The 24,152-nt window shown below is 52.2% G+C and overlaps 1 protein-coding gene across 3 annotated transcripts in view; it reads left to right on the top strand.

The window, feature by feature from the left end:
- SERTAD2 (SERTA domain containing 2) overlaps positions 1 to 21,274 on the top strand; it is a 74,281-nt gene extending 53,007 nt beyond the window's left edge. Inside the window, exons 1-2 of one of the 3 annotated variants that reach the window (XM_042815854.1) lie at positions 2,711 to 2,921; positions 16,749 to 21,274. In XM_042815854.1, the coding sequence (XP_042671788.1) occupies positions 16,753 to 17,703 (951 nt within the window). In that variant the 5' untranslated portion in view covers positions 2,711 to 2,921; positions 16,749 to 16,752 and the 3' untranslated portion in view covers positions 17,704 to 21,274. Of the gene's footprint in view, positions 1 to 2,710; positions 2,922 to 11,606; positions 14,612 to 16,748 lie in introns of those variants that run through there. The other 2 variants (XM_042815846.1, XM_042815862.1) reach the window with 2 other exon arrangements.
- Positions 21,275 to 24,152: the final 2,878 nt, after the last annotated feature.

Genomic DNA, 24,152 nt, shown 5'->3' with positions numbered 1-24,152 from the left:
TGGTTTCAACCCCTGCTATGTGCAGGGTCGCCAACCACCAGACCAGGCTGCCCTGAGCCACATCCAGCCTGGCCTTGAATGCCTCCAGGGATGGGGCATCCACAGCCTCCTTGGGCAGCCTGTTCCAGTGCATCACCACCCTCTGAGTGGTTCTTCCCTGTGGGACCTGTATTGCACAGTGGATTGCACTGCACCAGTGGGATGAGCACCCTTGGCTGTAGGCAGGCCCCTAAGATAGCTTTTCCCAAGTTATTGGTGCTGGTAGGGTCTTGCTTTGCAAGAAGTTGTCTGCTGGGGGGCAGTGTTAGGTGCTTCTCTGTCACCCCCTGTGTGCATTAATGCCAAAGCATCCAGGGAGGGAGTCAAGCCGTTTTGTTCTTAAAATTACCAGGTGAAAACCTTGTAGCACTAATACGTACTGCAATTAGAAAGGCCAGGGATGCAATTAGAAAGTGAGGAAACTGTTCAATGTGTCTTTCTTTTTTCTTTTCCTTCTATTTTTTCTTTGAACAACTTGAGAGATGCCGACATCTCAGTGCACTAAAGATAGCCCGTTTCCTAATTAGCACTCATGTTGATAGCCAGAGATTACCTGGCCATCTGTAATATTTCTAATGAATTGCCCTAGGAAGTCTGGTGTCTGTTATCCCTTCCCTCCCCCCCAGTCTTTAATTTGTCTGTTAATTGATTTATTCTTCATACAGGATGGCTTTTGAATGATCTAAAGGAGACCTGGGCAGACTTTGACAAGACAGCACTGCGTTTGGGCTGTGTCTGTGGCCCGTGTCAGGTCAGAACCCTACAGAGAAACACAATTTGGTTCCTTCTCATTAGTTTGTACCCTCTTACGTGAGCAGCCCAACGGCCTGCCCCTTTCAGGCTTTTCCCCCAGCTCCTGTGGTTTCTGGGAGCCTCTGCCAACTCACTTCCCTGCCCAACATTTCATGGCTCAGGCACAGGCTGTTTCCAAGCTCACTAACATGTTTGGGCAAATTGCTGGGCCTTGCAGACACCTCCTGGCCAGACTGCTGCGGAGCTGAGCTTCCCAGCCAGAAAGGTCTCCTGAAACCCCACTGCAGGCCATGGGAGTTGCAATCAGCAATAGGATTGTTTGCTGTGTGTTGCCTTACCTCATCCTGGAGGAGGATGCAGCAGAGCGAAGGCAGGAACTCCGCTCGGATCGATTCGTGTTGTGACCTATGCTCATCTGAGAGTGCTTCTGAGCGTGGATGCAGGTTGTACTCGTTGTGTTCGGAGGAATGATCTGAGTTACAGTGTGACTGTAAACTCCTGCCAAGAAAGGCCCAGGGGAGTTACAGTAGGAAACAGAAGGGGCGGTGAGTTTTCTCTTAGACTAGCGTAAAATTGGAGCAACCTAGCAAAGTCACAAGTGCTCACAGCTCACACTTTGGTAAAGGCTTGGGCCTTTTGCTGCCAAGTATTACATGGCAAGACTGAGGCCTTGCATGTCAGAGTGGAGCCCAGCTGCTTATTTAGCAAATGTTTGTGGTTATGCCTATAGTCCCGGCGATAGCATGCACACACCCAGGCAAAGCGCCTGTAAGCCTGCTGTGGACTTTGAGCTCCAGAAGGCAGGCTCTGCTGGGCTGGATGCGTCCCCAGCACGGTTACATGCAGCCAGATCCCACTGTGTGATCTGTCACTGTCCAGAGCAACCCCCAAAACAAATGGGGAAGGTCTATACAGCCCATATCAGAACTCGCAAGGGAGCGGGGGAACACGTAGTGTTGTAAAGAGTGAGCAAAGGGGTCAGGATTTACAGGGCTGTAACTACAGAAGGCTTAATTCTGCTCTTAAATATGCCAGGGAGAGCTCAGAGCCATCGCTGCAGTTGTCCCCCCCACTCAGCAGTGTGGAGGGTGCAGAACGTGACCCTGACATTTGGCTTCAAAAAAACCCCAAACTGATGAACATGTTGGGCTGTTCTGGCTGTCTTTTGAAAAGGCTGAAGCTCGCTGGGCAGGAGCCACCGGACTCCTAAAGAAAATGAAGCTTTTCCTTTCATTTGGTGACTATTGGTAACACTGACTACAGTTTTGGAAGTCTTGCTTGCTGAATTTCTGCACCTGTCTGCTGGGAGGTATCCAGCAAGGGGAAATCCTGCTTTTAATTTCTGCTGCCTGCTGATTGAGTCGCTTACCGGGGACAGAACTGTGAGGAGAGGTGAGATGGGGCCACACTTATGGCGTCAGTGGTAGGAAATAGCAGCCTCAGTGCTTTAAGTCCCAGCTGTATGGGGTCCCTTCAGTTGTCATTTTAAGTATGTATGGGTGTGTACTCTTAAACCAGTTTTAAGCGATTTTGTGTGTGTGTGTGTGTGTGTGCACGCGCGCAAGCACCGTTCTTTTCAGTCTTCTGCTTGGACGTGGAACTCTGTCTCTAGCTTGGCCTTCAGCTCGATTGATCCCAAATCGCTACGGGACCTTCAGAGCCTACTGCCTAAGCCATAGCGGCGAGAACGCATCGCCTTTACGGCGGTTCTTCCAGCTCCCTCGGCCCAGAGTCCGAGCGCTGGAGGCGCGGTGCCGCCGGGGCTGCGGGTCGGGCACGGGCACGCGTGGGGGAGGACGAGGAGGAGGAGAAGGGAGGGAGGGAGGCGGGGGAGGAAGGCCGGGTGAGGCGGGGCCGTGACGCGGGCCGGAGGGCGAGGAGCTCGCCGGAGCCGCCCCTGGCGTCAGCGCTGGCGGCAAGGGCTGGAGCCGGGGCTGCTCCCGCCTCCTCCTCCTCCTCCCTCCTCCTCTATTGTATAATGCTGCGTGATCGAGCGGAGGCTTAAATCCTCCTCCTCCTCTTCCTCCTCCTCCGCACCCCGGCGCAGCGCGGGAGCGCCATATGGAGCTGCTGTGAGGGGCGAGAGCCGGCGCCCCGCGTGCTCGAGTTGCCGGCTGGAGCCGCATGTGGTGAGAGAGCGGGGCCGGGGGCGGCGGGGGGACGTGGGGCGGCTGCCGGGTCCCCGCCGCAGCCCCGCCGGAGCCGTGCCGTGCCGAGCCCAGAGCTGCTCTCCGGCCGGAGAGGGGCGCGGGGCAGGTGCGCGAGGCTCCGAGCACTTTTAATCGATAAAAAGTACGTCGCATCCCGCTGCGAGCGACCGCGGCGCGTCCTAACAGCCGGAGGGGTGCAGCCTCACCGGGAGCGAGCGGAGAGAGTGGGGGGCTGGGGGGTGCCGTGGGGTGGCGGCGGGCGAGCTGGGCGACGTGGGAGATTGTGCTGTGCCGGAGCGAGGCTGACATATGGCCGGGCATGCCTGCACCTCTCCTGGGCTGCGTTAGGGCAGGGGATTAGCGGGGCTTCCCCCCCACGCTCCCTGATAGCGCAGCCGGGAGGAGCGGGAGGTGGTGGGGGGAGGTTTGCGGACAGGGGTTGTTCGGCTTTGGAAAGCGGTGTGTTCGCTGTGACTTCCTGCGGGGGAGCGCCGTGGGAGGAGAGGGGGGGGGGCGGCTTGAAGCAAAATCTTTGCATTGCCCCTCTCGTTCAGGGCGTTCGCTGCCTCGCTCGTGTCGGTGTGTCGGCCGTGGAAGCTCTCTTTAAGCGCAGAAATGGGAGTGCGGTTACCTGCTGTTATTTGCGTTTTCACGAGCGCATCTGGAAAACTCCGGGACACTTGTGTTGGAAATCTGCGGGGAGGTTCCTGCGCTGTCCTTTGAGCCCCTCGCTGGCTAATTGGCAGTGACACGGCTGTAACGTGAAACGAACGTGCCCGTTTCACCTGCTGGCCCCCTCAACCGGCGCGGGGCACAGCGTGTCACGGCTCTGGCAGCCCGTGCTCAGACGAGTACGAACTCCCTGCTCAAAGAAGCGCAGGCTTCTCCAACCGGTGAAGCCCGGGGACAGCACGGTGGCTCTCTGTGCCGTCTCAGGGTGCCGGATTTGGCCACTGCAGGACGTGCAATTGCTCGAACAATGGTGGTAGAGGGCTCGGCTGCCCCCTAACATCAGCTCTCTGCTGTGTGTAGGAGTGAACGCTTCCTATCGGTGTGAGTTGAAAAGGCAGTGCCTGCCTTTCTAGTCCCACTTGTAGGGGCTCACCTGTATGAAATACTCTCTCCAAATGTGTTGGAGACGCACCTAAGTGCAGGGGAAGCCTTTGCGATGCCAAAGCAGCAGTGAATTGTGAAGTTGCTGTTGGTTATTCTGTATATCACCTTAGAAATGAAGCAGCTGGTTAGGCAGGGTGAATTACAAGTTGCCTTTTCTGCCTAAAGTTAAAATGCACACCTTTCCACATAAGAAGCTGGTATCTTTTGAATCTGATTTAATGTAATGAGCTCGTGGTGGTGTTCGAGATAGGAGGAGGGCGAGCAATTTGTGCTGCCTGATAGGTATATTAGAGCACGTCCTAGGGAATTCTTCCATTGTCCAGGCAAATATTGCAGCATCTAAAGTAACAGCTGGAGATCTTCCTCCTTTCGTGACTGCTCCTACTTCCATTTAAGTTGGTAGTAAAATCCACCCACTCCTTTTGGGCAGGAACTGGATTGGACTGCTAACAAATGAAGCCAGGCTCTGTGCATATAAAACCCGACTTTGATTTTTTGTGTTGGGCTGATTTCTGTTTCTCTGAAGCTGATTACAAACAAACAAGAAACTTGCTAGCCGTAGGTACTTCAGGTTTTGTCTGAAGTAGGCTTGAAGAGCATTAAGTACGTCTGTAGGTGCTGATTTATGAAGAAGTGTAATTGTATTCCTTTATACACCTGCTATATTTTTATGGGATAGATGAAATAATGCCACGGTTTCTCAGTGTTTTGGTGGAAATGATAGCCTAAAAAATCTAAGCACTCCAGTCCTCTGCCTGAGAGGCATGGAGGAGTTTAAGGCCATGCATTACTACCAGGCAAGCCCTCAAATTCGATACTCTACATTCAGGAACTCTGACTTCTTTCACGCTGCTGTAAAACACTCCTGGCACAGTTCTTCTCCGCGAGCTCTCGCACCAGACAGGTGATCCAAAATACTTGTGACTATTTCTGCTTTTATGTAACATCTTAAAGTGTAACCTGTCAAGGGGGGGGGGGAAGGCGGTGCTTTGGAAGTGTGAGCAGTTTGCTGGTGATCTGCTTTTTGTAAGGCTGCGGAGATGCACCTTCTCCCAAGCTGGCTGTGCGCAGGCAGCTCAGGAGGAGCCGGCTCCGGTTGCAGCAGCTCCTCAGCACACACACGCACCAATCAGTGCCAGCAACGGCAGCTTCCAGCTCCCAGGTCCAAAGATCAGGAGCTCTCCGAAGGAGGGAGCAAGGTCCAGTTTAAATGGAGGCAGGCTGGCGGCACAGAGCTTCAGCGTGGGTGAACCCCCTGCTAATGAACGGCGTGGAGCAGGTGGAATTGGCCGAGCTGAGAGCAGCACCGACTTCCTTCAGGGCCTGGCAGTGCAGTTGGCTGCCTCTTGATCTCTGTCGGTCTCAAGGGCTGTGCTGCCTTGAAGAAGTGCCTGCTTTCTGTACGTGGAGAGGGACCCTCTGACACGTGGTAGTTCTTTAATTCTTTTACAAACAACGTCAGTCCTTGTGTTTGCTGGAGTGGAGGCTTCAGGTTTTTTTTTTTTTTTTGGTTTGTTCAGCATTACCAGTGCAAACACTTTAAAAAAAAGAAAAGAAAAGAAAAAAGAATAAATAACAAAGCTGACTGTTGAACACAAGCAGGGAAAGCAAACCTTGTAAATGCAGCACTAACTGTGCCGTTGGGTGCCCTGGAGTGGAGCAGAAAGCTGAATGCAGACGTGTGGCTGGGAGGTGGCAGGAGCTGTGCCCTCCCTGCTGCCACTGCGTGGAATAGAAACCACACAGAGACTGGCAGAGGCGGCTGCTGTGAGCGTGTTGGATGCTCTGTCACCATGAGGAGGATGGGAGGAGCTGTGAAGGTGTGCTCCACGCATGGCTGGGAGATTCCTCCAGCTCGAGGGGGAACTCCTGCCTGGGGAACAGCCGCTTTGAGGGCATTTCCCAGGCAGAGCTCTGTAGCGTGGTACAGAGCGGGTGGTCCTGCAGACTAGCAGGAGTGGCTGGAAGTGGTGCTGAGAAACAAGTTGCTGGAGAGGCCTGGAGGAGCTGCAAAGCCACCAGAGAGTGAGTTTTTGCCTCCTGCTTGTCCCTTCACTGGGGCCAGGGCTTGGCTAGCACGAGGGAAACAGCAGGCCAGCCTGTCAGCCCAGCATGTCAGAAGAGCTGTGCATTACGGTGTTAGGTGAGTGCCAGCTGTTATCCCCCAGTGAAGGTCTGCATTCACTCCTCTGCCCTCATGGTACGTAGCGGCTGGTCTTGCCGTATGACACTGTGCTTTTCAACCACCTGAACCCCAAAGTTCTCTGCAGTGCTGCTCTCAATGAATTGGCTGTGGATGCTCCATCCCTGGAGGTGTTCAAGGCCAGCTTGGATGGCGCACTGGGCAACCTGGTCTGGTACCAGATCTGGAGCTTGATGGCCTAATCTGTGGCAGAGAGCTTGGGGCTTGATGATCCTTGGGGACCCTTCCAACACAAGCCATTCTGTGATGCTATAACATCTGAAGTTGCCAACCTATACGACCCAGTTGGTGTCTTGACAAGTGGTGGGCCTAACAAGGAATTTCTCATTAAAATTACACTGGAATTGAGTTTGAAGTGGAGTTGAATGGCACGAGCCTCAGTTTGTGTGATTATTAGGAGCCAAAGCTTGTTTACCTTGCTTTCACGTTGGTAAGAAGTATTAGATTTCACCTGGCAGCTTCTGCTTCCAGGGAAGTTCGAATAAAAATGTGTTCCAGTATGTTAAGAACACAAAAAAGAAAAGTGCAAATGTGGGTTGTTTTCTTCCATGTTATTTTTAAAACTGGGCGGTATATGGAAGTAGCAGAAGAAAGAAGTTCCTTTTTCAAAGGAGCCCTGACCAGTTGTGAAGACACAGACTGGCCCAAAAGCTGGCTTGGGTGATGTGCGGTCAGTAAAGCTGTTCTCTCACTCCCTGATCTCCCCCAGAAACTCTGTGCCTCTGGAGCCACGCTCACCCCGATGGAAATACAACAATTATCAGCTCCTTCCTCAGCAGTCCCTGAGGTTCCCCGCAGAGCTGCCTCTAACTTCAGTCCTTTAAAACCTCCTGTCGTGCCAGGCGGGCGGTGAGGGCGAGCGAGCTGTGCTATAGAAAGAACCGCCCATGATTGGAGGTAAACTATGCGGATATATGTTGGGGTGGAGGTTGAAAGGAGAGTGGAGGGCATATTTGAAGCAAACTGTACAACTGCTACAGCAGGTCTGACTAGTTTCAGATGCCTAAAGGCAGCTTTGTCTCCACTTCAGGTAGCTGCAAAATGAAGTTTTAAAACCTAATTCAGAAATACACCATCATCTTCCGGCGCCTCCACAAACCCTTTACTCTTGGTGTGTTTTTACAGGCAGCCTTTCACCAGGGGAAGAAAGTGCTTTAATAGGTACACGTGCACGCATATCGTTTGCATATTTTTAAAAAGACACATTTCATCAAGATAGGAGGCGGGCGTGCATGCACAAACCACAGAGTTTTTTCAGCTAGTGGTAACGCTTTGCTTTATCTCCGTGTGCCAGTGTACGTGTGTGCCAGTGAGAGAGAGCTGTCTGCGTGTGAGCTGTGCCCACAGCGCTGTGCTGCTCCATGCGCCCATCCCGTGCAGGAGCAGTGACTCACGCTGCCGCCAGCGGAGGGATTTTGACCGGGCCGACTTTCATGCTGGCTGTCCCAGGGGCCCGATAACTCGCTTGGGTTCCCCTCCTGTTCTCGAGCACGTGCTCTCTTTCACCCTCCTGCTCCATCTGGCTCTTTGGAGCAGCCCTTCCCCTCTCCTCCCCTAACCGAGGCATTATACAAACGCCTCACAAAGGAACGGAGGCACTACCGAGTTGGTGTGCATGCCTGTGTCGCACAGCGCTGAGCTTCCTCTTGCTTCCCTGCTTCTCCTTGCTGCTGCAACTCACGTCATACATCTGTGTCGTGTGTGTGTGTTTTGTCTGCTTGTTTAATTGTGGGGAAAACTAGCATCATAACCTCTTGGGAGAGGGGAATGGGCTGCTCTGGTCAAATACAAAATGAGGTTCAGAACTCTCCGTTTCAGTTTCCCCATCTCCTTCTGTATTTTCCACTCCTGATTCCTGGAATGGGAATCGGGTTTTCATTCTGCACTAAGTGACCGATGAGAAGCATGCTTCAAAGTACAGTACATACACCGTTAAAATATGCTGTTAGAAGAGCATCCCTGTATTAGTTAAAGTGATATATTTGAGAACTAATGCATTACTTAAAACACTGGATTGCTTGGGAGCTATTTGGAATGGCACCGCTTCAGTGCGCTCGTTTTCATCGTGCAGTCCAACAGGTGCTGTAAAAAATGAAATCCCTTTCCTCTCTGGCCGTGGCTGCTGCACGTTGAGAGCAGTTCAAGGCTGGCCAAAGTTCCCTTTATCAGCTCTCAGAGGGTTCCTTGGGCGGACATGAAAACGTTTCAACAAACGCGAGCGCTGCAGCGTGCCGGGCTGAAAGGCCACGGGTGAGACAACGTGATAACATCACTGAGCGCTGTCTTAGCAAACTGTCGTGTCAAACTTTAACTTTGTTGTTGTTGTTCTCATTGGTGGAGAAACGTCCTGCAGTTTTACCACCTCCCTGCAAGAGAATGGGGGGCCAGCGAGCGCTTGTCACTGAATTCACTGTTTGCAGGGCTGCGTTCCTTTATTGGAGCAACAGCAGTGAAAGCAACTTGAGAGCAGCATAGCTGCTTTATGGAGTGCCAGGGAAATGCCTTCTGTTCTAATCTTTGGTTTTTGCCTCTTTTAACTTTCAGTAGCAAGAAACGAATTGTCGAAACGAAACCTGCAGGCCGGGAACTAAAATGACTTGTCATTGCTGGGATGTGCTTTGCATTTTGCAGCACACGTTTCTTTGGAGGTTTTTGCTCTTCCCCTCCCTCCCCCCGGTTCGCTGCTTTTCAGTTTGACTGTGATAATTTATTCAGCACTGTTTTCAGAGCAATAACCTACTTTTTGGCAAACCGTTTGGTTCTTTCTGCAGCAGTGTGGATATTTTTTTTCCCCCGTGCGTTGATGAAGGGCCGAGGACGAGGGGGGAAAAACAAGCTATCTGTGGGGAAAAGGCACGGTGATGCGCTCGAAAGCAAGGGCTCTAACCGAGCAATTATAAGTACACGTGGAAAACTCTCTTATTATCCACAAAGGAGTCTGGTCCCTCTAGGATGAACACACAGCTCCCATTAACCTTTATGGGAATGTTACACTACGCAGCCAGCAGAGATGGGGCTACAGCACACAAAAAAATACCGGCTGGCCCCTGGTGTGCGCCAATAGAGCTGTCTTGTGGCGTACAGCACAGCATCACCGTGATCTATGGCTTCCAGTGGCGTTGCTGAGGAGGAGGGATGTGTTGGTTGTGCTGTTTCATCCTTCTCCCTTAGAGGCTGACCGGTAGCATCGTGTCTTGTAACCTTAGCAGGGAAAAGGGAATGTGCGTTTGTTAATGTGTCACTTTCTGGTGGCCGCAGCAGCTCTTTCAGGTTGTTTCAAATATGATTTACAAGGAGCCTCTTCCCAGCCATGCTCTCGCTCTGCCCTGCAGGCTCTGAAGTGGGAAGAGGAGGAAGGTGGCTGGCTTGTGGCTGAGCCAGGGCCCTGAGCGGTGCACAGCCATCTTCATTGCTGCTCCACGAGATGCTGGCCCTGCTTCTCCCTGCACACAAGCCTTGGCGTGCCAGTGGGACTGGCAGCTGCTGGGCGAGGGGCCCCAGTGCCAGGAGCAGCACAGAGCTGGGTGAGCTGCTTGGCCTGTGCGTGGAAGCGCTCGAGTGCTTTTCAGGTGTCTGCAAGCAGAGCCTACTGAATCATCAGCTCATCCCGTAGTGGAGTCTGAGAAGCTGGCCTGATGTAGTGCCTGGTTTTATTTACCGTGGCTCTCATTTCCTACTACTGATGCCCAGGTGTGTTATGCAGATCCTAATCCTTCAGCTTTTGACACTGGCAGCAGACAGAGCCGCTCAGCCTGCGTGCACCCAGTGCTGTATGACTTGATTTGTGCTTGGCAGGCCTGGCGGCTTCCTTAGGGCTGCCACGTGGAGCCTGAATTTGAGAAGAACATTGGCTGGTTCGATGGGGTGGCTCTGCAAAACGTGGGGCTGCAGCAAATCCTGTCCTGGGGGGGGGGCTGAATATGGGCTCTGCACAGAGGGCATCGTGCCCTGTGATCACCCCTAGAGCCACGGCTCCCAGTGGCAACCCGCCACCGAGGCCCACGTCAAGCTGGTGTAAGACATTGCAATAGATGCGTCTTCTGCTGGGCAATCCCTTTTTCCAGTAAACACCACCGCCTTGCACGTGAATAAGAGCTGTTTTGGGCAAAGGTTTTCCAGCCTCAGAATGCTGCCTAGCAGCTCTACCTGCTCCCTGGGCTGAAACAAGCTGTCCTCGTTGCTCATTGCTGGGCTGCGGTGCTCCCAGCTAACCTGCATCGTCTTGTTCCCCTCCTGCTTCTGCCAGGGCAGATTTTAATGGCTTAACGAGCTAACAAGTGCCCGTCTGATTTAAACTTGTATTAAGTTCTGCTACCCCGATAGAATTCTTAATATTATAAACACCCTTAATAACATGGCTATAATCTAGAAAACCTGCTCTCCTTTTTCCAAACAATTACTTAATGAGGCAGTAATTTATCCTAAGCTATATTTATTGGAGCCTTATATTTATTGCAGCTTTATCGGCCGCGCTCTGCTCAGTGCGTGCAGTTAGTCAAAAACATGGGAACCGCTCGGCTCCTTCCAAGAGAACGTGTTACATTTAGCAAACTGACAGCATTAGAAACTGTTTCCAATTTAATAGAAGCATATGTTTCCTGCGAGGCTTAACACACTGCAGAGTTGGAGGTTGCCTTAGACTGCGGCTTTGCATTTATTTTTTTTTTAGCACTGGTAGAAACGAGCTGGAAAGTGAAGGCAGAAGTGGTGCTTGCGAGTTGTGTTTCTGGTTGTTTTGCTGGCTTTTTTGTTTCCCGGAGAGCCTTCTAACAGGGCCTGGGCAGGCTGAGAGCTTCACAAACTATCAAGAAAGTCGTGTGGGCGGCGCACGGAGAGCTGTGCTCAAAACGCAGTTTCTGATCATTAACAAACAGCCAGAGCTTGCTCTGCCCTCTGGGCCTCAAATAGTACAGTATGCAACAAGGGAGAGCAGGCAAGGCACGAGGATGGAAACAGTAGGATCAGATTACAGTTTCAAAATATCGCTGGAACACGTTGGCTGGCGTTACGCTATTGACTGCCTTTATAATTGCATGGCTTATTTGCTAAGGAAGGCTTCACCTTACTTTCTGATGAACACGGACGTTCCTTCAGGGCCTGGGGGGCTCTGGGCTGCCAGCACCCAAGTCAAACCGCAGAGGGGCCGCGCTCCAGAACCGCCAGCATCCAAGCTTCTGCTGCCCTGTGCCGGCTTTCCTTGTGCTAAACGGTTCTTAGACCAACCCCTGAGCATCGCCCACCGTGGCTGCCTTTATTTCCAGTTCAGCCTGAGCCTGGAAAGGCCTGTCGCTCTGCCGCAGCCTTCCAGGGTGGGTGGGTGGGTGCTGATGCTGAGCCTGCAGGGAGAGGGGAGAAATAGCCGCCACTGACAGCTACTGCTGGCACCAGCGGCCGTGTGCTGAAGGCTTGCGAACATGAAAGCAATTCCCTGTGCTCTCTGGAAGCACAGAGCTACCCAGGAGGCCAATTTTTTAATGCAGCTCTGAAGGAGAGTTTTGTAAGTGCTTATTAAACCTCGCTCTGTTCAAGAGACAAAACAAAAACCCATCCAGAATTAATATAAAATGCGTGTGTTGGGGAAAACAACCCCCACAGATGAGAGAGCGTGGTTCTGGAGGGGCACAAAGCCTGGCACGGCTCTCTTCCCCCTGCCTCTCGCATAGGGTTGGCCTTTGTGTCTTCTGCTCACCTCTGCTGTTAGAACAGATCCTTACCCAGCAGCACTCGTCAGGAGCCCTCCCTTCAGCCAGGCAGCGCAGGCGCATTCAACTCAAACAAGTAAAATCTGCATCAGATCCTGAGAAGCAGCCTTGCAAAAAAAAACCAAACCAAACAAACAAACAAAAAAGAAACCCCACCCACACGAAAGCCCCGTCAGTGCACAAAGTATGAGCCAGCTGCAGTACGCTGAGTGTAGCCGTGTGCTGCTGCATGGTACGTGCTGTACAGCTCCCTGGGATGCTGCCGTGCCAGGATTTAAAGATCAGCATTGAGACTGAGGGGTGGGTGGAAGTACTGCTCTGCCTCCCCAGCTCTCCAGGATGGATGCTTGGAAGCCGTGGGAGCTGGCTGTGGGTTCAGGTGCTCCCTGAGGCTGGGCTGGGCAGCTCAGTGATATCTGCGGGGTGCACACACCTCTGCTAGCACTGAGGAGCCGGCCCTCATCTTGCCAGTCCAACCCAGTTGGCACAAAAGACCTTTTTATTTCGGTCCTGCAGCTCCCGGTGCCAAATCCTGATCCTGCTGAAGGCTGTAACAAAACTCTCATTGACTACCATCAGGACAGGATTCAGCCAACACAGCCCTCAAGGATGAGGAGCAAGGGATGGAGGAGAAGGAAATGACGCTCCGTGCTCCAGACATGGGGAGATTGGCTGCCTGTGGGCTCTGCAGTTGGGCGCGTTCACCTCTGTGAGCAATGTGCTGCTGGTTCTAACAGTGAGCCTTGCCAAATTCACCTGCTTGTCCTCTGGGCTGGCTGATGGGGTGGAAGAGCAACTTCTTGAAGACTCTGTCTCTCTTGGTGCCCATTTCCTCTTTCTTTGTCTTCCTTCTCATCTGCCCCAGTGAGCCGGGGCTCTTGTGGGCTGTGGAAGTGACTTCCAAGAAGAGCCCTCAGCCTTGAGAGGCATTTCAAACAAAGCTGTTAAAAACCTTTGTGAGTTAACGTTAATGATCACCTTTCCCTCTTTTGTTTTTTTTTTCTTCTCTTCGTTTTTCCCAATATATCCAGTGCATCCCTGTGCCAAATTCTCAATTAATAACGACTTCTTTAGAAACAGCCCAGCAGTAACAAGGACTAATGGAGTAAACTGCTGCATGCAGCATCTCTGCCTCGATGTGTGCAACCCTCTTCTTGCAGAGCCCAGGGCTGTCAGCAGCCAGGCATCACGCAAGCTTTTTTCTGTGCAGTTGATCCAAGCTGATGATCTCTTCTGCTGAGCCCCAACCGTATTTCCTCCCAGCTCAGTCTGAAGAGCACCAATGGAAGGACACTGAATGACACGCAAATGAAAAATATGTCTATATGACTTTTGTTTTTCAATTAAGAGAAGCCAGCTCCCAAACAATGCTAGCATTTCTCTGGCTCTGAGGCACGTGCAATCACCCTAAATGGACAAAAAAGCAAACTGCATCTTTCTCAGCAACAATGGTTCAGCTTCTGGGTCTGGATCTTCCAACGCTGGGGCCAACTGGTGGATAATGTTGGGGAAAATCTCCAACTCCTTTCCCACCCCCCTTCTCTGGATAAATTCATTTTTTTCCATGGCCTTTCTTCAGCTTTCGAGTTCCACACACCCCAGTAACATTCAAAACTAACTTGTGTACCAAACCCCTGTCCCTGTTCCATAGGACTCTGACGTCCCATGCTTGGAAGGGTGCAATCCAGTCTCTTCTCACCCCAGTCTTTACCCAGCCAGCTCTGTAAGTTCAGTGCCTTCATTCTCCTGGCAGGAGCTCTGGCTGGAGAGGTTTAGCAGTGAGAGTTTTGTTGGAGATGTTTGAGCTTGCAGCTTGTTTTTATGGCGTGTGATGCCTTAAGATGTACAAAAGGGATCTCTCTAGCGTAGGCATGAAACTGCTGGTAGGAGGAGGTGGTTTGAACTGTAAAGAATAAACAGGCAGTCCGAAACTGCACAATTACAGCGATCCAGAGAAAAGCTTGCAAGGCTCAAAGCATGTCTGTTCTTACTTGCATCACTTGGTCTGAAAAGATACGGCCTCCTTGCTTCGCTTGGAGTGAGTAAAGTGATTTATGGAAGCTGGAGGAAAATGTTTTTACAATTCCCATTTGCATGCCGGAGAAGAAGGGAATAAAGTAGAACTCTACAAAGCTGGGAGCGCAGTGGAATTCGTCTGAGCCCCCATTTGGGAGAATAAAACCCTCCTGCTCGGGCTGCAGTCCTGCTTTGTGCCTTTAATAGTTAAATGTTTTTTTAGAGAGCTTTTCTGGGGAGAAGAGCACTGAAAACTGCGCTGGAGGTTAAGTTTTGAGTTCTCCTGGTCCATTTTGTCTTTTCAAAGGACAAGCTCTGAGCTCAGCTACGTGAAGATCGAGTGAGATGTGAAAGCGTGACAGTCATACGTACAGGAAACCTTGAATCATTTCTGAGCTTCCTGGAACACGTCGTAGAGAGCTTATCGTTGTGTTTACTAATGATGATCCCATCGCTGTTGGCCGGCTTAGAAAATGTCCAGCTGTACCAGCACCTCCATCTTGGGCGCGCGCGGCAGCAGCCGACTCACTGGGGCTCTTCAGAGATGTGTCCCCAGTGATACCATCCCGTAACCGACGTAGGGAGCAGAGCATGGCCACCGCAACGGCGTTTTCTTTATCCTGGGGAAAAAGGTTGGCTTTGTGCAATGAATATTTTCATACATTCCTCGCGCAGCCTGACAAGCTGCAAAACTCTCGCAGTCCCCGAGCCATTAACAAATCTCTCTTTAAATAGATAGGACGTTGCGGATGGGACGTCGGTATGTCTGTAGGACAGAGTCTGTCTTTTTTCAGGGGTGGAGAGAGGAGGAAGGGGTGGGAAGCTGCCGGCCCTCTTCGTGACCCACGGCTCCTTTAGCGTGTGCTGGAGCCCCGTAGGACCTGGGATTCGCGCTGGCCTCCAGCTGCCGTTCTTGCCGTGTTTGTCGGAAGTCACAGGAGGCGTGTTGGCCGTGAACGTTCGAACAGGAGATCCTCCCCAGCAGCCCCGGCACACGTGCGTGGCTCTGGAGTAGGCCGTGGAAGTGACAGCAGGGAGCGGAGAAAAACCAGAGCCCGGCAGTAGTGCTACATTTCAGAGGTTTTGCTCACCCGAGATTCCAGGCGCGGGGACTGCTGGGAGCTGGCCAAGGCGCTTGGATCGCAGCCTGCCTGTTCCTCAGCTCCGCCGCGCTGCTCCCTCCCCCCGCCTTGCTTTTTTTAATTGCATAATATGCTAGAAAATGATCTGGGTTCGGGACTTATTTTTAACCAGAAAAGGCTCACTTCACCCAATCTGATTTGGGATTTTGCATCCCAGCAAATGCTTTCTGAACCTCATCCCTTTTTCCATCGGAACCCCGACTTTTTTTTGCCCCTTCCCCTCTCTCCCATTTTGTGAGGGCTCTTCACTTTTCGGTGCTCCGCAGACGTTCCTGTGGCTGTCTGCATGTCCTTAGCAGTGCTGTCTGCTTGTCTGACTGGGTTGCAGTGACCAAACGCCTCACACCCGCCAGGCTCAGTCATTCTGTGGGCATGGGTCCTGCTGGGGGAACTGAGAGTGGTGCTCCAATAAGGAAGGCATGTTGTGCCTTTGTATGAGAGCTGGGAGGCAGCTGTGTAATGAAGCTCCTGGTTCTCTAGTCCCCTCCTGGTCAGATGCACAACATGGGGCTATGCCTGTCACCATCCTGAGCACGGAACATGCTTTGATTTGGGAGAAGAGAAGCCACCCGGGGCCTCTGGGAAGCCCGTCTGGAGGTGGTGAAGGAGGGGCTGAGGAGAGGATCTCAGTTGCCGTGTGACAGCATTTCCTGCCCCCACCAGCACAGCCCTCCCACGCTGCAGCAGGCAGCGGTGCCCACTGAGCCCTGTGCCATGCAGCCTTCCTTCCACGGGCCTGCTCCCAGTGTGGGGCTGGGGCTGTGCCTCAGCTGGGTGCCCCGTGGCTGCCCTGCACCTGGAGGGCTCTGTGATGGAGGTGCCCGTGTCCCCACACCCCATGCACTGCACTGCCTGGCTCTGGGGCCCCCACTGCGGCAGCAAAGCTTGCATAGAATTAACTTGGCCATCAGGGTAAATGACCCGGCAGCTCTTCTTCTTTGTCTGTAATTTGTCTAATTCTGTGATGGAGGAAATACCTGCATTTCCTCCTCCAGACATGTAGGCCGTATGCAGTCATTTAAATAAACCCATGAGGTCAGAGATGCACCTATCCGAGAAGCTCAATTCCCAGACTTCACTGAGATCTCTCTGTTCCCTGAGGACTCTCTCAGTGCATGACTGCTTGAGCCTCGCTCCCCTTCCCCCCATGAACACAGCTTCGAACGAAAAGGGAAATGACTTGCAAGAAGAGCGTGCCGTGTTTCTATGCCCAGCAGTGCTCCCGCAGCAGTCAGGAAATTCTAAGGTGCATTTAACAGAGTCTGTAGGTTGCAGATACGTGGGACCACGCGCTCTGCCACATGTGCCAGGGGAAAACCTGCCACCAGGTACACAGGGGCTGGAGTTTTCCAGGTGCTGCGCTAGTTCCTGCTTAGGATTTGCCAGCATAGCCACTCTTAAAAATGACGGAGCACGGAGTTCAGGTTGCTTCTGCTTCCCCACTGTGAGCAAAGGGTGAGTTTTAAGCAGGCAGCTCTGTGTGCTCGGGCTGACGAGGAGGGCACGGTTTGTCCGGGCTGCCCACACCTGGACGGGGCCCAGGGATTGATTGGGTAACTGCTTGGGTGGAAAAGGAGAGCGGATTTCAGCTTCGCTGTCTTCATCAGTGCCTTCTCCTTCCTTTCAGATATATGTTGGGGAAAGGAGGAAAGCGGAAGTTTGACGAGCATGAAGATGGGTTGGAAGGCAAAGTGGTGTCTCCTACTGACGGTCCCTCTAAGGTGTCGTACACCTTACAGCGTCAGACTATCTTCAACATTTCCCTTATGAAACTTTATAACCACAGGCCATTAACCGAGCCAAGCTTGCAAAAGACAGTTTTAATTAACAACATGCTGAGGCGAATCCAGGAAGAACTCAAACAAGAAGGCAGCTTGAGGCCCGTGTTTGTGACCGCGTCGCAGCCCGCCGACCCTCTCAGCGACAACTTCCGCGAGGCCCAGCCGGCCTTCAGCCACCTCGCCTCCCCGTCCCTGCTCCCCACTGACTTGGTAAGCACTACGCCCCTGGAGTCCTGCCTCACCCCGGCCTCTTTGCTCGAGGACGACACTTTTTGCACTTCCCCGACCGTCCAGCACGACGGTCCAACGAAACTACCACCTCCTGCTCTCCAGCCAGTCAAGGACAGCTTCTCCTCAGCCTTGGATGAAATCGAGGAGCTCTGTCCCGCACCTACCTCCGCAGAGGCAGTAGCAGTAGCAGCCGAATCAGCCGCCGGTGACTCTAAAGCCCACCCCTGCGAGTCCAGCGTTCCCAAGCCCGAGGGCGTCGCGGAGAGCAGAACGGCCGAGTCCAAACTCATGGAGCCGCTCCCTGGCAACTTCGAGATCACGACTTCCACAGGTTTCCTCACAGACTTGACCCTGGATGACATTCTGTTCGCTGACATTGACACGTCCATGTATGATTTTGACCCCTGCACGTCGGCCGCGGGGGCTGCCTCCAAAATGGCGCCCGTCTCGGCGGACGAGCTCCTAAAGACGCTGGCGCCGTACAGCAGCCAGCCAGTAACTCCAAATCAGCCTTTCAAAATGGACCTCACAGAACTGGATCACATCATGGAGGTGCTTGTTGGGTCTTAAAGCGTAGAAATAGAGCAACTCTCTCTCTCTCTCTCTTTTTATTTTATGTTTTTCGTTTAAGTACCAGTATATACACTCGGTAGTATTTCCATCGTCCCTCCCACCCGATTCACAGCACTGTGCATGCGTCCTTGCTTGCCTTTTTGGAAAAGAAAAGGATCACACTAGTTTTTGCTTCAAGCAGAGTTGGAGTGCCTTCATCCATGTACGACCACTTCTAATGTATTTTTTTCCAAGTGGTTCCTCAAGGAAGACCGAATATCCGGTAGAGGAAAGAATACGTATTGTAGACAATGTTATGTTATTACAGAAAAAAAAAAGAAATTGTACAAGCTAAGCACAAGGATTATGTTGGGGAAAGCTGTAAATTGCATGTGCATATTTGTCTATTTTTTCTATAAGTTTTATTGCGAGAGGTTAAAAAAAAAAACAAAAGAATTATTATTTAGATAATCTCAATACCATTTTAGCCCTGTAGAGGTTGACTCAGCAATTCAGCCTTTTGGAGGCATTAACCCGCTCCTCTTTAAGTGTTGCATTTACATGGCTGTTCAGAAACTGCTGCCCAAATTTATTTTATATTTTTGTACAGATTCTGCAGTTTATGATATTGTTTTTTCTAAAAACAAATGCTGTTTATACACACGGAAAAAAAAAAAATAGCTATTTTGATAGGATTTGCTCACATAGTTCCTGCATAATTCAGATGTACAAGAACCACTTGTACTTTTATACAGAGTTGTAACGTTTTATATGTGTATGGTGCAAAGAGAAAATTAGATCAAATAAGCCTGCGGTCGGTTTCCCTGAATGCAAACAAAACAAACCAAGTGCTTTAAGAAAGGGCTGGCAGCTGCTTCTGCAGGAGCCCGCCAGCGTCCGCTCCCTGCTGCACCCACTGCGCACTACTGTGATCCCCAAACTCAGAGCCATGTCCTCGTCCAACACGGAGCGGTCGGCAGGAACCAGCTGTGGAACTGCACCCGGCGGTGCCGGCGCTGCTCTCCTTCCCCCCTTGGCTCCGGAGGGGTCGGTGCCGCCGCTCCGTGCCAGCAGCACCCGCGGGCCCTTTCTTGGAGCACCTCTCCTTTCCTCGCCCCACCTCACTGTGCTAAGTGCTGAAAAAGGCAACTTCAGTATTACTGCAGTGAAGCTCATCTCTTACCTGCACTGGACGGACTCGCTTTCGTATCCATTGCTGTTGAAACTGGAGCCAGTCGCGTTACATCGCTCGGCATCTCGTATAGGGTTGGTTTCTCGTATCGACTGCGTTACCTGCTTTACACTTTATAGACCTGTTTTACAACAAATAGACACAGCTTTCTATGCATGGTCCCCCCCCCGGCACACCTGACAAGTCTTCTCATTACCGCACCGATTGCATCCTCTGGGTTCGTCGTGGTGTACATTTAATTTAAAGACAAAACGTTTGCAATGTATCATGCCTGTTGCTGAAGTCGCTGTGGCATTTTAGTTTTCTGATGGTACTTTAGCTGTTGAGCGCCGGTTACAACCTATATTGTTGACATGCCTATGGCTTCTTTAGGAATAACTTTTATATTTATTTAAGAAATTTTAAATTATGTTTGACGTCATTTGGCAATATTCAGTCAGCTCTGCTCCCTTCCTGTCATGGATGAAAATTGGGTCTCGCTCGCCTCGGAAGGAGGCGGCTTTCTATAAATTGGCACTTTAAACCAGGCCACGTGTATTTATTAGCGTAGAGATAGGTAGCTAGAGCATAGATCTGCACGCAGACAGCGTAGAAGCAAACGCGTTTTGCAATGAAGGAACTCCTGACGGAAGCAAAAGGCACCACGTCCGATCACCGGCCGCCTCTGCGTTCCTCCGCCTGCAGAGCGGGGCTGGGGGCAGCTGGCCTGAGGAGGGTTTGCTTTCCTTTATTTCCGAACCAAACTCAGCGATGCTGACGGATCCGGCGGACTCGACACGTAGGTGATCGCTTCCACCGCAGGTGCTGACCAAGCACAGCGCAGGGACCACGGCAGCAGGAGGGCCCTCGCCCAGCCGCAGCCCCCCGTAGCAGCTCAGCCCCTCTCAGAGCAGCGCTGGGGACGCAGCGGCGCCCGTTGCACAGACCTGGAGGCACGCAGCACCAGCAGCCATCTCACACCACAACGCGCCTCGTGCTCGCATCACCGTGGTGAAAAACCACTTGGGAGCACGCCGGAGCTGCCCTTGTTTTTTGGGGGTTATTTACACAGCCAAACAAACACCATATGTTAGGCAGAAGTTCGCATAGATGCTGTTTGGGGAGCGCTGTGCCGTTGCTCAGGCGCAGCTCGCTGCAGTTTTGTGCTCACAGAAGAGGGGATGAGCACCAACTACAGCTCGCCCCGCACAAGGCAGCACTGCAGCCCAGGTCCCAACAAGCAGGAGCCCTGTGCCAGGCACGGAGAGTGACATTAATGTGCAATGAAGTGACAAGAGGGGAGCAGAATAAAAGAGCTTTGGATTTGAAGTTTCTTTTTTTTTTTCTTTTTTTTTTTCATAAATTATTTATTCTTTTTTTTTTTTTTCTCCTTCCTTCTGTAAATATATTTATTTTATTGTGAAGCTAACAACATCTGGATTGTAACATGTACAGAATGTATGGTAGGAATGTATTCTCTTGTAGGAATGTAAATCTGTATGAACAAGGGTATGGGAGCCAGATTCAGAGCAAACCAATGGAGTTGCAGGCAGGACAGGGATGGGTCACAGGACATTTTTTCCCCCCTCACTCTTTCTAATATGGGTCCGGTTGCTGGAAATCTGCAAAACAAAACAAAACAAAACACTGTAAGAAGAAATTTGGACTTCAGGAGAGGGTTTTTTTGGTTTTTTTTTTTCTTTCCTCCCCCCTCAGTGCTGCATGATAACAGCCTGGGTTGGTGAACACCAATGTGACGAAGGCACAGCTGGCTGTTGGGGCATTCGCTGCCCTGGCACACGGTGAGCTGGCACCAGGGGCAGCTGCTTGGGTTCCCCCCACCCCATCAGGTTTTGGTATCCTGCTTCTGTGCAAGTTGCTTTCAGTGCTTCTGTTCATTAACAAGACTGAACGTTTTTCAATAAATTCGTTTTTTTGGGGTTTCTTTTTAAGCACTTTCTCTTTTCCTGAAAAAAAAAAAAAAAAAAAAAAAAATTAAAAAAAAAAACCCAACCAAACCTGATGCAATTCTGGATCCTCTTACAATACAATCGCTGATACAACCCCCTTCAACTCCCACCTAATGCATACAGGCGTCCGTAAAGGCCAAGATTCTGGAAAAGGTGTAAATAGTGTGACATGTTCAATGCATGGGTGTTTGAACAGGGCTTGTTAGTGTCGAATAAAAAAGAAAAAGACAAAAAAAAAGAAAAAAAGGCTGTACTTCCCCTTCCCCCTCCCACAGACCTTAGAGCTGTGCCTTTTCTATGCAATATTACAGACATATACATCTGAAACCAGATTACTGTATTCACATGTAGGTATGGGCTGTAATCAAAAACAATTGGACAAACGTACATGGAAATGAGCAGTCTTACTTTTGTAGTTTTATATTATACAATAAACGATTAAAATAAACGCCGGCTATTTTCCTTTCCCTTCGCAAAAAGGCACGGCCGGCTGGGCAGAGGAGCAGCGGGCAGGGATCGGGATCGGGCCGCCTTTAATGCGCGGCACGCGCTTCCGTCGAGGGCATGAAATCCCAGCGGGAAGCGAGCGATACCTTCCGCACCGCCGCCTCGTGCGGCCCCGCAGGCGGCCGCAGCCGGGAGCCCTCAGCCCTTCGGCCCTACGTGCAGCAGGCACCGCGGTCAGTTCATGGGATCCGCCCCCCCTCCCCTCCCCTCCCTCCGCCCTGGCAGACGCGGACCCGGCTCGGGGATGCGCGGACGAGGCTGAAACGCAGCCGGCAAGACACCGCGCAGGGGGAAAACCTAAAGCCACACGTAATGCGTCGTGGAGCTCCTCTGGCTCCAGGGCTGGGGGCTGCCCGCCTCGTGCCTGTGCACATCCCGCGTCTCCTCTCCGGGCAGCTCTGCTTCCAGAGCTCCTCTCCTTTTGTAAGCGACTGCCTTAGCCGCTGGACGCCCCTACAAAGCAGGCGAGAAGGAACAAGGACACAGCTGTGGCCGCAGGGCTTTCTGCCCATCTTCCCTGTCCCAGTGCACTCATCCCAAAAACCCACCGACTCCTCTCAGAACCTGGAGAGGCTGCCCGGGGAAGGCGCGTCACCAAGCCAACAGAAGGAGCAGGCGTTAAATCGCCTGTTTCTGCAAGGATTTCCTTCCATTCTTCCCCACCATCACTGCCCACCTCATGCAGCTCCCTCCTGACCGTTTCCCCTCGTGCTTCCTCTCCTTTTCCCCCCATTCACTGGGCTTCCTCCCCCGCTTCTCCCCTCTCCTCCTGCAGCTTGGCACACAGCCCTCTCTACGTGCTGCCTTTACGCCTCCCTTCCCCGTGCAAGCGGGGATGACACGGATTTTGTGCCTGCGCCAAGGCCTGCATTTGTTAGAGGAAAAAAGGCCTTGAAGCCCTGCAAGCTTGCTAGGAGATTGTACCAACATCGCAATGGTCGTTTCTCAGCACAGCCCTCAGCAGGGCTTGGGAGCGAGCTCTGATCTCAGGGCTGAGGGCACCTTTCCTCTGTTGGAGGACACCTGCCCTGCAGCTCTCCACGAGAACCAGAACATCTTCCTTTCCTCAGGTAAACCCATAGCTGTGTCCTCCAGCACCGCAGTGCTTTCAAACCGGCCCTATTTGTTCAGGGTAACTCCAATGCAATCTCCTCTGCCCTCAAAATGGGTTCCAGAAAGCCCGGACACCACAGATCAGGTCACCGGGACCCCCAGGACTGCCTGCAGAAAGGAGGGCGGCTGCAACAAGTCCCTGCTGCCCAGCAGGGTCTCCTGGCACAGCACCATGCAGGATGACAACAATCACGGCTGTAAAAATTGCCAGCTGCCAACAGACGCCATGGGAACAAAGCGAGGGCCGAACTGCAGCCGGTGAATCATCTGCTGCGGGTCGGTCTGACCAGTTTTCAGTCCCACACCCGAGAGCAGACACCCCAGCACCGTGTAATCCTAGGCAAAGGGGTGGGGGAGAACGGGAGCAAAACGCGCTAGGCAGGAGGGACGGCTCCCAGCGCGGCGCTGGGGATGAGCTCGGAGAGGCAGCAAGTCGCAGCCTGCTGCCAGAGCCCTGCTCCTGCCTCCCCTCCCACGCCCCGTGCTCCTGCCATGACCTTCTGCCTCGCTCCCCGCAGCAGGGCTGCCACCGTGGGTGCAATGGGAACCTCAGCAGGTCCCCACGGGGAGCAGGGAAGGAGAGAGGGGCCGGCTGAGTTGCTGCGTGCTCAGAGAGGGATCGGGGAAATAACAGACCTGGCTGCAGTGCAGGGGGACAGAGGCTGCTTGGCTGTGAGTGCTGAAGGCCTTCACCTCAGGTGCATGGAGACAGGAGCTGCTGAGCATCGCTGTGTGCTGGGACTCCGTTCTTGCAGCAGGATGCGCAGGCTGCATTGGGAGAGCTGGAGAGCATTCTGGGCACCGTGTGTCCCTGTCGTGCAGGAGTGAACAGGCAACCTGGCACAGTCACTCCAGGACACCCCTGTGCCACCCACAGATAACTTTCTGTTACCGGGGAATCATGCTCTGCTGAAAAGGGTTAAGGCAATCTGTTTTCAATAGCTTCATTTCATATTGAGTTTATCACCCAGAATAACCGAGGAAAAGCACATTTTAAGTGTGGTTTTTGACTGTGGTTAACCCAGAAACGGGGGACTTGATCTCTAGATTGCTACGCCAACCCGTAGCAATGCAGCTATCCCCACCGAGCAGGCTGACCCAGCTGTGCAATGTTAGCTCCTACCCAGCACCTCTTCCTAAGGCACAGAGGTCTCTGAAGGGCACCTGAAGGGCATCTGGTGTCTCAGAGAAGCCTAGAATTGGAGGCAGACATTGTTACATACCAACCATTTTGTACCTATGACCACATGTAACTGTGCACGACCATTATTTAAAAGAAATAATCAGTTGCTCACAGCCAGCTCTAGGCAGGGAAAATGGTTTGGGGAGTATAAACTGTACAAAAGCGAACACAAAGACCCTATTTAGACACTTCAGCTGAAGTGTTCTGCTAGAGAAGCTAGTCGTGAATTTATCAGCCTATTCTTCGAGCAACCCTGAAGAAGCAGGGAACAATCACACCATGGCTGCAGCTGTAATCTGTGAGCTGCACTTCTGCAGCTACAATAGCAACAGCCAAAGCATCTTTTCCTCCCCGCTCTCTCCAGCTAATTAGGATTTCCCATGCGTTTGTTTCACAGGAGGAAAGGCCTTCCTTTGCCTTGCTTTCCTCTTTTCCAGTGGCAGCTCTCTTTGGGGGAGCCCGCAGCGGCAGCAGGGTCTGCCAGGCTCCATCAGGCAGGAGAGCAAAGCAAGCCATGCTGAAA

This window comes from Centrocercus urophasianus, unplaced genomic scaffold (genome assembly GCF_019232065.1).
Source record: "Centrocercus urophasianus isolate 14NV4802_14NV808 unplaced genomic scaffold, USGS_Curo_1.0 seq_10, whole genome shotgun sequence".
Lineage (NCBI taxonomy): Eukaryota > Metazoa > Chordata > Aves > Galliformes > Phasianidae > Centrocercus > Centrocercus urophasianus.
This window is presented reverse-complemented; position numbering and strand designations above follow the sequence as displayed.